At 41.9% G+C, this 14,648-nt stretch overlaps 5 protein-coding genes across 6 annotated transcripts; 1 reads left to right on the top strand and 4 right to left on the bottom strand.

Moving 5' to 3' along the window:
- Nucleotides 1-511: 511 nt before the first annotated feature.
- Nucleotides 512-1,324, bottom strand: LOC129581325 (heterogeneous nuclear ribonucleoprotein A3-like). Its single transcript, XM_055472326.1, has one exon. It carries the CDS (start codon nucleotides 1,250-1,252, stop codon nucleotides 719-721), a length of 534 nt encoding a protein of 177 aa, XP_055328301.1. The 5' UTR covers nucleotides 1,253-1,324; the 3' UTR covers nucleotides 512-718.
- A 1,020-nt stretch (nucleotides 1,325-2,344) lies between these two features.
- On the bottom strand, nucleotides 2,345-4,400 carry LOC129581376 (uncharacterized). The gene is made up of 2 exons (XM_055472395.1): nucleotides 3,974-4,400; nucleotides 2,345-3,818 (listed from the first exon to the last, which is right to left on the bottom strand). The coding sequence occupies exons 1-2, from the start codon at nucleotides 4,337-4,339 to the stop codon at nucleotides 2,487-2,489; spliced, it is 1,698 nt and encodes a 565-aa protein (XP_055328370.1). The 5' UTR covers nucleotides 4,340-4,400; the 3' UTR covers nucleotides 2,345-2,486.
- A 465-nt stretch (nucleotides 4,401-4,865) lies between these two features.
- On the bottom strand, nucleotides 4,866-7,372 carry LOC129581337 (potassium voltage-gated channel subfamily A member 10-like). Its single transcript, XM_055472338.1, has 5 exons — nucleotides 7,067-7,372; nucleotides 6,450-6,907; nucleotides 5,687-6,241; nucleotides 5,286-5,426; nucleotides 4,866-5,190 (listed from the first exon to the last, which is right to left on the bottom strand). Exons 1-5 carry the CDS (start codon nucleotides 7,174-7,176, stop codon nucleotides 5,069-5,071), a joined length of 1,386 nt encoding a protein of 461 aa, XP_055328313.1. The 5' UTR covers nucleotides 7,177-7,372; the 3' UTR covers nucleotides 4,866-5,068.
- Nucleotides 7,373-8,559: 1,187 nt separating this feature from the next.
- On the top strand, nucleotides 8,560-11,068 carry LOC129581434 (uncharacterized). Its single transcript, XM_055472496.1, has 3 exons — nucleotides 8,560-9,211; nucleotides 9,583-9,654; nucleotides 10,376-11,068. The coding sequence occupies exons 1-3, from the start codon at nucleotides 8,606-8,608 to the stop codon at nucleotides 10,973-10,975; spliced, it is 1,278 nt and encodes a 425-aa protein (XP_055328471.1). The 5' UTR covers nucleotides 8,560-8,605; the 3' UTR covers nucleotides 10,976-11,068.
- Nucleotides 11,069-11,410: 342 nt separating this feature from the next.
- On the bottom strand, nucleotides 11,411-14,528 carry LOC129581315 (uncharacterized). Of its 2 annotated transcripts, none has more exons than XM_055472307.1 (9): nucleotides 14,092-14,528; nucleotides 13,370-13,498; nucleotides 13,068-13,299; nucleotides 12,894-12,967; nucleotides 12,363-12,474; nucleotides 12,226-12,260; nucleotides 11,977-12,108; nucleotides 11,777-11,887; nucleotides 11,411-11,646 (listed from the first exon to the last, which is right to left on the bottom strand). In XM_055472307.1, the coding sequence occupies exons 1-9, from the start codon at nucleotides 14,128-14,130 to the stop codon at nucleotides 11,542-11,544; spliced, it is 969 nt and encodes a 322-aa protein (XP_055328282.1). In that variant the 5' UTR covers nucleotides 14,131-14,528; the 3' UTR covers nucleotides 11,411-11,541. The 2 variants fall into 2 exon arrangements, with proteins under 2 accessions (XP_055328282.1, XP_055328284.1); XM_055472309.1 differs by having other exon boundaries at nucleotides 11,509-11,646; nucleotides 11,966-12,108.
- Nucleotides 14,529-14,648: the final 120 nt, after the last annotated feature.

The raw sequence follows: 14,648 nt of genomic DNA, 5'->3' as shown, positions 1-14,648 counted from the left end.
TTTTAGGCTCGTCGTGTTTGCGTATGTCTGCGGCTTCTTGGATTTGGCGGATTTATCATACAGAAAAACAAAACAGTTCCATGATTGCGGTAGAGAAAAGCGCCGTGTCAGCCAAAAAAAGCTGTAAGTGCAGGGCTTATCCCAGTGGTGACTGGCCGGCAGGCCAGCCTGTTTCGCCATATAGTCCTACAGACTGTGTACCCGATACGTAAGTGCACCGGTAATTTCGCCGGATGTTTGTGAAGTCTGACAGTGTCCCTATGAGTCATACATAAAGGTAAGAAGTGATAACCGGCTAATGCAGTGTTGAATTAAATTTAGTACGAGTACTGCATACGAGTGTAAAGACAGACGAATCCGCAAATAAAGTTTCCAAGTTCACCAACACTATCATACGGCCACATCTATTCCCATACAATTAAATTTTAAAACATGAAATGATAAAGGTACTACTCTGTATATAGTAAGTAATGTCATCATGCGGGATGGTCACCACCTCGTTATCAAAACAAAACCATCCAACACGAACTCACACTGCTTTTTACTCCAGTTCAAACTGACAGTCGCCAATGTTTTTTTTCGTGCTGTAACTTGTACGTAAGAACAAAGTAAATCGTATAAAGATTCACCGTTTAAGTTACTAAAAAAAAGCGCAGCGACTCAAGCAGCATATAAAAATCTGTTAGAATTAAGCAGTTGCAGACAGGCACTAGCAAAACTAATATCGTCCATTGCTTCCACCGTACTGGTTTCCACGCTGACCGCTTCCCGAATTATACTGCCCCGATCCGCCAGCGTTGTACTGTCCAGACCCTCCGGAATTATATTGCCCTCCTGATCCTCCGGAGTTGTACTGTCCACCATTTCCGGAGTACTGCTGCGATCCACCACTGCCATAGATCTGACTGTACCAACCCGGATTGGGATTACCCAGAAGTCCATTGTAGCGGATCCACTGCTGAGCCACATCGCGATAGTCAGGCATATACAGATCCGTGCCGCCAAAGCCCCGCCCTTGACCGTTGTATCCGCCGCTTCCGCCGCCGCCGTTGTACTGGCCACCACCGGAATTATATTGTCCACTTCCTCCGGCATTGTATTGACCACTTCCGCCACTGCTTCCGTATTGCTGCGATCCCGATCCACCACCGTACTGCCGGGCACTCATGTAATTGTTGTTGTAATACTGTGAGTATACGGCACAAATTGTACCGAAGAGCAGGAACACGGTCAATGAGGAGATGGCGGCCATTTTGAAGAAACTGGAAGTTGTTAGTGAGCGACTTTAGATGATGAGATGAGCTGATATTTTGCATAAATTAGTCTGCATCGCCAGGCTTTATATATGACTGCCGATTTGGGATGGTTATTGTGTGTGCGAAACCGGTACCGGTAATAATGCAACACCGTCGTTTTCTTGTCATACAACATGTTATGAAAGTAAACATTATTAATTAAACCTCTGCAATTTCAGCAGATTACAATTTTTCATTATGAGTATTACACGCATTGTTTGAGCTCAATAACGAAATTAAACATGGCAACAATGGATTACCTGTGCGTTGTCTGCCAATCGAAGTAAATAAACCAGCATGCAATATGCAGGGTCTTTTCATGTGCAGTATAACCAAGTGCAATGCGCTAGCACTGCATGCCCATACGGTAGAAGACGAGAGCAATCTACAAAAAATCGCTGCAGCTTCAGTATTTTTTATTGCCGATGCTGCTGGTTGCACATGTTAAATTATGCTAAATGCACATGTTAAATTACTGCTGGTTATGTTAAATTTTAAACAAATCTTATTTATTATACAGGGTCGCTGTCTGGATTATCATAGTGCATATACAGGAGATTAGATACAGAGGAAGGAGAATATACGCGGCTATTCATATGCACTACGGGATGTACTTTTATTAATTACTCTCTCCACCAACAATTTTACATCAAATTCGAAAACAATCAATTAATAAGCACCAAGGGGCGCAAGGACAGAGAAAATTTCATTTAAATTTGCTCCCATCGGCGCTGTCCGCAGGTTAGCGCAAGGGCAATCGCAGTGACACTAGTTTTACATTACATATATTTCGTTAAATACATTTCATACTGATTCAGTACACATACATTACTCGTTTGAGTGGGACGTAACCATTTTTCGAAAACGAATTCGCAACGGAATTAATAAATCAGTCAGTACGCCTGCGGCATTTTACTCCATAAAATTGGGGTGCAGTACAATGGCATCTACCCGTTCTGATATTAAAAGTGTCAACACCTCACTGATATTATCATTGCGGTAGTTGTACTCGATTTAGCCGGCTGACTGACTTTTGGTCCTCATAATCATTGTGTTGCTATTTGTATTTATTTTCATATGGTAACGAATAAGTATTAACCGTTACAGAGTTCAGATCTGGTCGGTTGCTATTTCAATGTACCGCCGTGGCGGGCGCAAGCGCCTAAAGTCAGTAAAGGTCACATAAGAAATTCATACTGGTTCCCGAGTCCAAGGCGTATAATAACAAAAATGGAGATTCATGGTCTGCCGATCCGTCGATGTGATAAAGGGAAAATTCCCGGACAGTACACCCTTCCGCAATGACTGAATCCTAAGCGCAGATTGCATTCCCTGTACCTTTTGACACTGCGCACCGGTAGACAGCAAGGTAAACGGTGCGGCGGTCGGCAGAATGATGGCTTGATCGACGGCCCGATCATTGCGGCAGCAAAACTCCAGCGAATGAGATGAACCATCGAAATTCCCATCTGGGAGCGCGTCATTGGCTAGCGTGACCCGCGCATATACTGTCGTTATGGCGCCCTCCGTGAAACCCGTCGGACAGCGGCGCTTCTTGAACACACAGTATGAACCGGCCGGCCACTCGTAGCTGCCCTCCGTGGTGTCCGCCAACTTAACACAGAAGCGCAACGTTAATTCGCCGTTGGGATTTAAATCCATGTCGAATTCCGTTGGTGAAAGGGATAATGTGTAAACTTGCAGCGCGTCCGGCAGAACTAACGTCCCGGGACCGTACCACACATGGCTCGGCCCGGTTTCCGGACAGTTTTGGTTTTTAATGAGAGCGTATGTGCCTTTCGGCCAGGCCAATTTAAAGGTACGTGTGAATGGATAAGCGACGGCCGCCGCTGTATAAATGGGATAATCACAAATCGCCCGTCGGACGTTCGCTTGTACCATATTGAGCACTTCGGGCAGCAGCAATTGAGGGCATTTCTCCGATGCGGGACCTTCTGCGTAATCCCTGGCAATGAAATAGTCCAATCGGCGCAAATTCATGTGGATGGGAGCCGGAACCGCGTCGGAGCCGGTGGAAAATTTCCACTTAGTGATTACACTGTCTAACTCGCTGGTTTTCACCAGTAAATCGATCAGCGTTTGAATGGTAAGAATATCTTGGAAGTCCGAGGAGTTGTAGGAAAGTGTCGATAGAGCGATGTCCATTTTGGACATTTTCGTCAGGATGGGAACACGTAGCATGAGATTATTGAGGATGTTGAAAGGGATTTTATAGCGGACAATATCCAACCGGCCCAGTTTCGCGGCCACCATCACATGGCTTCCCCATGACGCAATGAAACGGCGGTAGACTTCGAACTTGTATATCAATGGAAGATCGCAAAGCTCGGTGACAAATTCCGTTGTTAGGCGTCGATTTTCTTTGTAGTTAAACCGAAACTCCGACATCACTGTCAGCTTGCGTTTATCTAGAATAATATCACCGGTTTTTTCGATGACGTCACGGGCTTCTTTGGTCTGTGGGCTTTCCATGCCGGCGTAGACACTTTCAATGGGTAGCAACTGAATAAAATGAAATGGACATTGGACAGCAATGGTATGAAAACAGGATCGCAATTTTACAAAGAGATATTCATCAGTGTTCAGCAGGACAGTTAAAGCGCCTGGGGTATGTGTAATTTTTGCGAAAAATGTGAATATTCAATTTTATTTGTTACCGGCTCCTCGGTGTCATAATCCCAAGCTGTGGAATACAATTTCTGGAACTGTTCCAAGTCTGTTACGAGAGCGTATTGGTCGTCGGACACATCAGATGCCACTTCGGTACAAATGGCTTCATCCGGACAATAACCAGTCGACAGGGTTTTCTGCAGAATAATTTTTGTTGGCAATAGACCAGAGTCCGGCCCACCGCTGGTCATGTGTGAGCCATCGGGATTCCCGAGCAGCAAATTGTAGCCAGATCCCACATACCCCGCTCCGGCGCTCATTATGCGCGCGGTGGCCGGTTGCATGCGTACCGCATAAAGATACAGTAGGATCCATAAATCTACACATAGCCGCGTGGAACCAAATTGCTGCATCGTTCTTGGAATCCTGGACAATTGTTCTGAATGCAAGAAAATTAAAGAAGAAAGCGCTAGAGTTAATGTTGAGAATATATAGAATTCGCAATGCGGTCTGATGTGCAACCATTAATATTTTTCCAACATGTACTTGCTGTTGCAGAATTCGATCGACTTCACCTGTATCGGCACAAACTTTTTTACAGCATGACTAAAACTGTTCTTGTTCTTACTCTAACGATAAAATAGGCTAACGGAGACGACACTCAAACCAATTATAATTACCTAATTATTGTTTATTTCATGAGCAACAGCAGTAAGGTGAATAAGTCGTCACTCGCCAGAATCTATGGCATTTAGAGTTCATTTGTAATACAGTTCTATACAGACGATACACTTTGACATCGGTTTGAATTTCGTAGCTGCAAAATCATTTGGTCAGATCGTATCTTTGGTATTTGCAACGTCTAACTATTTGACTAATTTAAAAAATTCAGTAGGTCCACAATGATGATAGTACACCGAACTGAGCAAATCTGCGTGTTTCATAAAATTATTGTTTCTTAATATTTCACAAAATTGTTGCAATCAGTACTAATAATAAGGTCAGATTTGCAATTAACCGTATACAAAGCTTACAATGAGTAGCATCAGTCAACGAATATGTTATGATATTGTACAATTTCTCGCACACACAAAGGTCTGCTAGTAAGCTAGAAGTATAGTTGTTCAATTATTGTTAGCAGATTAATTTTGGTTACGGATGCCGGCCGCTGCAAATGATTGCCGCCGGATTGATTCTCGGCGTTCCAATATGTATATGCGGTGTTCTTTGAAAACTGTTTCGATATCCTTCATATTCTGCACACCTACAAAATAGACTGTCATTAAACTTTGAAATAATAGTAAATCACTCCACTCATTTGAATCATGTCTAGTGTTTTAAATGACTATTTTAACATACGATAGAAGAAATGTTCGAATCTTCGCACTACTGGCGGGATTATCAGGCCTAAACACAACACTCCCGTCACGGCACAAACACATCCAACAACCTTCCCACTTCCGGTTCTTGGGTAAGCATCGCCGTATCCGATGGTCGTCCCTAGCATAAATAATGCATGTAGTGTATATATTCCACGCCTAACAGCCCCAGACAAAAAATTTGATAAAACATTGTGGATGATCATACAGATACATATAAATACGTATATCTACGGTTCACAAATTAATTTTGTCTTTTGATTTTCGGTTTGTATTTTGAAATCTAAATCGTATCCTTGGATGGAATAAATGTTTCAATGAGAATAGATGCGAAATTTTATTTCTCTTTTTTTTTTAAATTACTGCAGAATTTTAACTTACACGTGATCACGGCCCACCAAAATGATGCCGGTATACTAGTGTAATCAGTGATGGGCACTCCACGTTCGGCGTAATATATACTCGCACCGAAAAAGATCATGCCCGTAATTAAGAATAACGCCATTATGCCCAGTTCCCGGTGGGCAGTTTTCACGGTGTTGGTAAGAACAGCCAGGCCATCAGAATATTCATCCATTTTAAATATTCGGAACATGCGAAACAACCGAAGGATTCGAAATGCCACGAGAAACTGAATGGAACCGGCATTGTACACTTCGTTGGTAGCGTATGAGACAATCAAATCCAGGAAGAACGGGAGAATGGAAACGATATCCGCAAATACCATAAAATTGCAGAAAAATGATCTCTTGTTGGGCGCAACAACTAAGCGAATGATGATATCCATAAGAAACCAGTTGTTACAGGCAATTTCAATGCAAAAGAATGGATTAGTGAAGCTGTTGATGACGTAAGCGTTGGATTGCTCCACAACTGTTCCGTTGGGAAAAAATAGAAAGTCTTGATACTCCGGTAAGCTGCTGATGGACATCGATACTGCAAATAAGGGACAAGAATACATTTAACTTGGGACAGCTAATAAAGCGTCACCTCACGTGCACCAAGTTCCGATAGCAATTATTTAATGAATCATTTTACTACGAAAAGTCAAGGTATCGATATTAAGCATGTGTAGTCTGTTGTACAGTTGGCTCGTTTCTAAATGATTAAAGGATTACAAAACAAATACGTATTGAATGCTTACCGATGGCTAAAGCGACGACCAGAATATCCAGTACCGCAATGATCTTTGCCGCAAAGGAGCTTTCCGGCGTATTCAAAAGGTCGTAAAAGAACCTGTGATTGGGATTCGTCGGTAGTTCTACTGGTTCATCCAAAAGTTCTTCCTCTCGCAGAAAATCCTTGACCAGCTCATCGCCAAGATCGTAGAACAGCAATTCGCGCACGAAAAGGTGGATGGGCACTAAAGGGCTGCGTACTATTCTTCCCGACCTGTAGCACTCCAGAATGGCATCAAATGCTAAACGATCGCGATCGAAGAAATATTCTTGTAGTGCATTGTTATAAAATTCCGCTCGACGTTTGGGACTGCCCAAAAGCGAGTCAGGAAATCGCGCCAGTGTCCTTTCGTATGTTTGGTAGCGGACGCCGCCGACGTTTATAGTGACCAGCTCCCAGCTGTCTAATAACGCAGTGATGGACCTATCCATTAATAAGTAACAGGGACAATTTAATACCCATTTTATGCAGTATAGTACTAGCATGGTATACTTACTCAAATGCAGCTAATGCACCTTTGCAGCTAATGTATCTCAAACAAACCATACTATCAGGCGTTGATGCTAAACAAACGTTCCATACCTTTCATCATCTGCAGCGAAAGTGGAATTAGCCGACACCACAGAGAACTTGGATTCCGAACGTAAAAGGTCACTCTGGGATTCGGAATTTGTTACAAATCTCAGCTCCATGGTCGTGCTTTGGCACTGACAATGGCAACTTATACTTATTACGTACAGGTTCTTATTACACAGACAAATAAAACAGACAAATTCATGCAATAACCCTGCATTTCAGTAACCATGTTCTAGGAGAACGATTGTTAACTCATCAGCTGCACCACATTTACTACTTTGTTGTTTAGCAGAATTAGGTATGAATTTAATTCACCGGTATTTTCTGTGAATAACACTGGTTCTTTGACAAATGCTATCATTGTTTCTGCAGATTTGCAAGAAAGTTCATATGTGTTAGCTGTAGAGAAAAGAATCGTGCAGGTTATGAATGGAACCCGCAAGATCAGCGACAACCGCTGCGACTTCTTCTTATGTTTTGACTCGGATATGCATTATGCGTTTGAACTTCACCGTTTGAATATATTTAACGATATATTAGAGTTGTATCATGTTTCCATTGGTCTGCATTTTTCATTTCATGAAAGTTGCAGTGCGCAACGGCCAGAAACAAAATGCAGTACTGAACTCGCTGAATGGCAGTATTGTACAGAAATATATGCTGCATATGGTTGGTTCAGGACCGCGCTCCAGGAGTAGCACATACGAATGATACGAGTACAGAATCGAAGGAATGCATAAAGATACTGTACCTCCTTTCCTCTTAAAGCATGATCGTGAATGTTCGATCATTCTTTCTGTATTCCTAGAGGCGGTTATGGTGGGTTATTTACAATACGTACATTACTATATTCGTAAGTTTAAATTATGGTAACAATAGTAAGTGTTATTTATTATTTAAAATTTGTATTTTGTAGGTCCCAATTAAGTAGCGAATCATGCTCCATATTTTCCGGTTTTTTAGTTGGTAACGTTATTTTTAAAGTGTTTGCTGTAAATGCATAGCAAATTAAACTTCATGCGGTAAACATTTGAAGTATAAGTACGTTTTTAAAGGTCATCAGATCGCAAGCTCTGGGGAGTGATTATACCGGTAACCAAAGCACATAGCACTTTCCATAACAAAGCGTATGGTAATTGGTAACTGAGACTTACATCGCATCTTTACACTTGAACATACTGGATGGAAACCTCATTTAATAATTGTTTGTAAAATTAATGTTGAGTGCGCAGTAGGTAAATGCAAAACACGCCTGAAGGTTGCCTGTATAGAAATCCCTCTCTTTAGGGATATCAAAAGTACAGTAACAACTGTAAGCAGCAAAATTACAAACTTTCACCCGCGGTGGCGGGTGCCGTCCAGTGCGAAATGACCAGTTGGTTTCAGTTTTCGTTCGAATTCTGTAATTGCAACGCTTTCGCGCACAAGGCATGGGTATTTGTTACATGTGAATTGTCCACACCGAAATTTTGTCTATTCCATCAAATTGCCTTCCCATAAAATTCGCCGAACTTTTGTCTATTAAATCGAATAAATTCGAAACAAATGTTTAACAGCAGTATTTGGCGCTACGGCACCGTGGATGTGAAGGGCGACAACGGGCTAGTTCGTCACGGGATCATTACTGACCTGATCGATCCTCGGCTCTTCATCGTCAATTTCGACTATCCCGATCATCACACAGAAGAAGTCTCTTTTTCCCAGCTGCTCTTGTGTCGAGATGGATCCCACAACATTGCCGTCGGGAATCGTGTACAGACGCTGTATCGGACTTCCCCGAATCAGCCATGGTGCTGGCATCCTTCCACACTCTTGGCGTACTCGTTCGCTGGCCGTTACGCTATTGTGGAAATCGATTGTGATTGTGGGGATATCGATGGGGCAGTGCTGCGGGAAGTCGTAGCGGAGGAGTGCGTGCAGGCGCAAGGGGAATGGTCTGCGTTGCCCTGGACAGAGGACTGTGTGCGCCATTGGAAGCATTGCGTCGCGTTGCCACCGCCGAACCCGGAAGTAACGGCACTGGCGAAGAGAAACGAGTTTTGGCAACTTTGGAATCGTAAGACGCGCACCATCGGTGTGCAGCTTGATGATTGCAGATTGATTTATATCGCGCCCATGCAGGATGGGGCAGCCGTGGAGGATGCGGAGTGCGTAAGTGGAAGTCAGGATCGAACCAGTTTGATAATGATAAATTCGTAACTGCACCGTTGTCGCTTTCCCACTCTCATATTTCTGTTCTTTCCCGAACTACGATTTGTAACCATTACAACAAATTTTCCAGGTTGGATGATGTTCGTAAATGTTGTTAAGTCGGGATGGGATGGCTGTTGTAACTGTCATGTGTTGTCATGTTGTAACTGATCGATGCGACAATATGCATAGTGAAATTTCGCTTTTACGATCACGTCGTGGATTCGCGTTAGTCTAACATATACTTAGCTCTTTTGTCCACATTACAATATCGTACTCCATAATAAAAATTTCCTTGCATACGGCAGCTAATTTATTCGTTTCTGACGTAGGCAACCCTCCTTCAACGCTTATATGGAGAAATTGCATCGCGAAATTCAATTCAGATCGCCAGTTCAGCGTTGGTAAGGGATCGTTAACGCAGTCTACGGTAACAACAACAGCAGCGCGTAACGATTCAATTTTATTTGGGCATTGGATGAAGACACTAGCACCGGAACACGGGACACCGGCGCAACCGGCCCCGTCGTCCTTGCTAAAACAACCCCCCATCTCCTCTCCAAAGAGGGTGGGCGGGAGGGAAGAACAACTTGTAACACGAGAACAATCTTTACTCCAACACAACAGGAACTGAAAATGCACTAACAGAAATGCACAAACACTACACATGAAACATCCACAACCAAAACTGCATTGCTTATACAGCATCGGGATATGCATCGCAAGACACACCCTAATGGGTTTTCTTGGCTGGACACTGGTCAACAAAGTCGTCCAGCCTTGCGATCGCCTCCGCTGCGTTAACCGGAATTAGCTTTGCTAATTCTATTTAATATCTATATACGTAGAAGCACGGATAGCAGCTTCGGTGATTTCTAATAGCTTTGCGAGAATTGTTTGCAGTTTCGGTAATAACTTGTAATCAGATTACTACTAGTTTCTTATTAAATGGTACTGTTATACAGTTTGCATTTACACGTAAATACAGCTGCTCGCTACAGGTTTTCAATTAGCGTTTTATTCCTGTCACCCTTATTCGGATGCAATCGTATTACTAATTTCAGTGTACAGCACATATGCATGCATAAGCATAACTTTCATAGTAATATTCCACGAGCCTTGCAGACGGATGCCGACACATCGCCAGCAGCTTGTATGAACTCCTATCTGTCAAGGGAAATTCTCTGCACAATCTTTGCATTCTTGTCCATTGACGAACAAGTCAAGTTCCGTACGGTATCCAAAAGCTGGGATGCCCTTCTCATGTCGCACCCGGTGTCGTCCCGAATCGACATCGAGTTGGCCGATTACCGTCTGGAAGCGCACAATTACCGGCTGGCGGTGATGCTTCACCGGATGGTCAACAAGTCCACGAAGACACTGTTCATTACCGGACGGTCGGCATTACGCCTGCGAATCGGCTGCCGGAATCACTGTCTGATGAACACCATCGCGGATGTTCTGCAAGCTAAAAACATTCGCATCCCCTTAATTGTGATCTCCGAAGTTAGCGGACGCTATCTGACGTTTCAGGGTGATTCATTGTCGTCATGGTTTCGCCGAACGCACTGGAAGTGCATTTGTCTGCAGCTATTGTTAGAGAAGATTGGAAGTGGGTTCTGGAGAGCTGAACTTTCCAAACATTTTGAAAGTGACTACGCTGTTTCCTGTGGATCGAAGTGGATTAGAGTTGGCTTTGGTCATGATTTGGCTGGTGGAAAATGATTTCTCTTGATAGAAAGACCAAAGCCATGTAAAGTACTCGCAGTAAGGCTGCTTGAACTTGTACATACAATGTAGTAAGAGGTTTGCTGTATAGGTCCGGTAATATGGCTTTAGACTTTAGACATATATGTCTAACGGTTTCCTGGTACGAGTGTTATTAAAGTTTTCTCTTGTGAAATTGGTTTTGTTCCGTTTTGAATTCTGAAGTTTCCTTTTTTAAATGTAGCAAAACATTTTTTGTATTCTTGCGTATATTTTATGTCTGTACGTGTCCCTAATGCTTTATATAACGTTTGTGCCGGTGTGTTCGCACAGTAACTGCACACAGTCATCCTGATAAGAACAAAAAATCTACGCAGTTCACAGTATTTTTCTCAGCTGTAAGACGTGTTTGTCTCTGAACACACAATGCAAAAGTTGAATTTTAATGCGAACAAACGTTTTATAGCAGGCAATTTGTGAAACAAAGTCAAACTACATACACGAGTATCGAGCATGGCACTAACACTGCTATCCAAAGGTCACACTTAGAACCGAATTATGTGCATTTTTCGGTACAGATCTTGTTATGTGAGATCATCTCCGAATTTGAAATAAAGAATAACAGCGAGAATTTTTAATACTATTATTCCAGCAGCAATTCCCAATTTTACATCCCGTCGTAGCTGTATCTGGAACAAAATGCAATACACTTTTACCGGAACATGCTACCGTATTGTAGTAATTATTGTTAGTATCGTACTTCTCACAGTAAAACCCATAAGTACTACACGAAGTGTGTAACCTAACGCCACTACTTACTCTTCTTTTACGGCTCGTCCGTATTATAGCTTTGTCAAGAAGCGGAACGGCAGACCGCGTGGTTTCGGCCGCGTTGTGGGTTTGTTTTTCGAGTATTTGGACAGATTTTGCCTAGAAAAGCAGCGTATTTCGCATTAATAAGGTCGCCCAGAAAACGATGTTAAAACCAAGAAGATACGAACTCTTTACCAGGAATTCACCTGCTTCTCGATCGTTTCGGTATAATAGGCGATGTCCGCCATCAAATCACGGATTTCGCGAAGATCAATTTCCGCTTTATCAGAGTCGCGTTTGTAAAACTGTGTCATATCAATATCACGCGAGTTGGACAACTGCAAAAAGGAAAACTGTTTGCGCTACTGATTATAAGATGCTTAATGAGTGATAATCACCTACGTACAATATTATAATAATTATTATAATATTTTGAATTCAGCGTGCGCACGTACTTCTGTTTCTTGATGAGGCTCGATTAAAGGACAACCTTAAACAAACCAAAGTATAAAAAATTAGTGCAAATATATTGCGGGCTACCTAGTATTGTACAGTAGTAGTACGAGTACAGGAAATTTGATAATGGATTTACCAACTTCTTTGTCCATGTCCGGAAATGTTGCCCTTTGCCATTCTTCATATTGTTTCTGCGCCTCGGCACACACTGCCATCACTTCCGCCAGTTTGTTCACCATTCTTATATACTGTTGAAGGCAAACAAAATGTTTCGAAATCAGCAAGAAGGTACTTGCATGGTTACTATGAGCAAAATTGGATAAGCAGTGGTTGTAAATGCTACATACTAGAATTCTCCTATAGGTAATTGAAATTTTAAGGTACGCATATACATAAGATGAAAATTACGAGTATATTCTTGGTCACATATATCGTGTGTCGTGTATTTCGTGCCTATCTTGAAAGTCGTAATCAAACGGCAGAGATGGTTCTTCTGCAGGTAAAACAATAAAAAATACTACGAGTAGTTTTTTCTATGCAGTTAGCATTTGTTTACAAAATTATTTCTTCATAAGCACTGCGAAGTTAATTCTGATACGCGTATTAACCATAACCATATGCACCGGTTGGACTACGACATTCGTGTGCAGTGGTATCATGAACTTACATGGAAGTTGCAGATCTTATTCTCTGTACTAGTACTGCTCCATGTATACAAACTAGGGATGTCCGGTGCAATTTCTGGAAAACGAAACCATAATAATCATAACATACGTAGATATGTCAGATATCAAACGCCAACGGTAGCTGTGATAAAAATAATATTTCATATGTTTCCAACCTTGTAATTTTTCTTTGACAATTTCGCAGTGTTTCTTGACTTCATGGACCAGTGTAGGAAACGGCAGTGACTGAAAGGTGTGATGAAAAGGTATTACGCATAACGAGTAGGCGAGATGCGCGACCGCTGACGAATTGGCCGTTCTTCCGGTCCCGGTTATCGTTGTAAAGATCTCTTTCAACGCCCGAATATTCGTATCAATCGCGTTCGTAATGTCAATCACAATTTCTACCTTTGAAAAAAATGTATATTGGAAAGCAGTTGCTTCGAAGGATCATCTTATTGTTGTAATTTTTGCTCACTCTTGTCAAAAACCACTCCATCGTTCGATCGGCAATTCCATCCGAGCCCGTTTGCACTTCGATGACAGTCTCTTCGCCTGCTTGATTGGACGCTGGAGTGTTATCGCTGGTTTTTACGGACGCTCTAAACTGTAAAATTAAAAGCAAGCGGCTTTTAATATCATATATAATTTGCATTCGCAAATTGATACAAATAATATAATACTTACCATTGCTGCGTAATCTAGTGAGTAGTATCACAGAAACAACATAATAATTATATTGTACCTAATATATTAGCTAACTGTCGTACGATTGCATAGTTGAGGTGTAACATCTGTACAAAAATCTATTCCAATTCATGTCAAATGTAGTTTCCAGATTAATATTATGATTATTACTGATATATTATGAATCGTGTGTTCTGTTGATTAGTTATTATAATAATTTTACGCGGCACGGATGCGACCGCAGTCAAAGGTGTGTTTTATCGATGTTATTCGAAAATTAACAACTGTGAACTAATTTAACAATACCTTACAAAGCAAACAGTTGAATTTCTTCAAACCTCTCGAACGTAAAGTATTAGAATACCAATCGGCATACCAAGGCAGAATAACACACTATACACTACCGAAAGTGTTTCATTATGTATTCATGAAATATGTAATTAGACACTACCAGGTAGTGTATAGTGTATTATTCTGGATGGAAATGGATGAATTTCTTTATATAGTACTTACCCCCCGGTAATCCCTGATTCTGTCTTTTATGGTGGACATAATATGGCACGCGTATGGTCAGACGACATATAGAAGTATATATAGAGTCCTATACTATATTAAGATCCGGAGGAAGGTGATCGTCGAATCACTTTCCGTGCATTGGCTTTCAGAATTTCGCACAGAAAAGCGTGCACTAACCGTAAGCAGGTAGCAATAAATTAATGTGAGCAATTATTCACAATGGCTACAACTGTCCGGTTTCCGTGATTCGACTGTATTCCAGTTCATAATACGGATGGCCTCTTGGAATAAGATCAACCGCGATAAATGCAAACTATAATATCTCTCCCTTCGTGCGGAAGTACATAATTCGAATTTGCATATGTGAACCGTAATGGTTAGTTAGCGCCAGTGTTAGACTGTTTTGTGCTTCTCAGGCCCAATCGGCCAAAACATCGTCCATTCGGCATTCGCTAAACGCTGCATCTTCATAGCTGCGTCACTTAGTTTCCTTTTGGTGTGTAAAAAATTTATTATGTGACTAACTGTCCACGCCTTGTGAAATCGATTACCGA

This window comes from Paramacrobiotus metropolitanus, unplaced genomic scaffold (genome assembly GCF_019649055.1).
Source record: "Paramacrobiotus metropolitanus isolate TYO unplaced genomic scaffold, Prichtersi_v1.0 Parri_scaffold0000005, whole genome shotgun sequence".
Taxonomy (NCBI): Eukaryota; Metazoa; Tardigrada; class Eutardigrada; order Parachela; family Macrobiotidae; genus Paramacrobiotus; species Paramacrobiotus metropolitanus.
The sequence above is the reverse complement of the archived record's forward strand: the minus strand, read 5'-3'. Positions and strand labels throughout refer to the sequence as shown.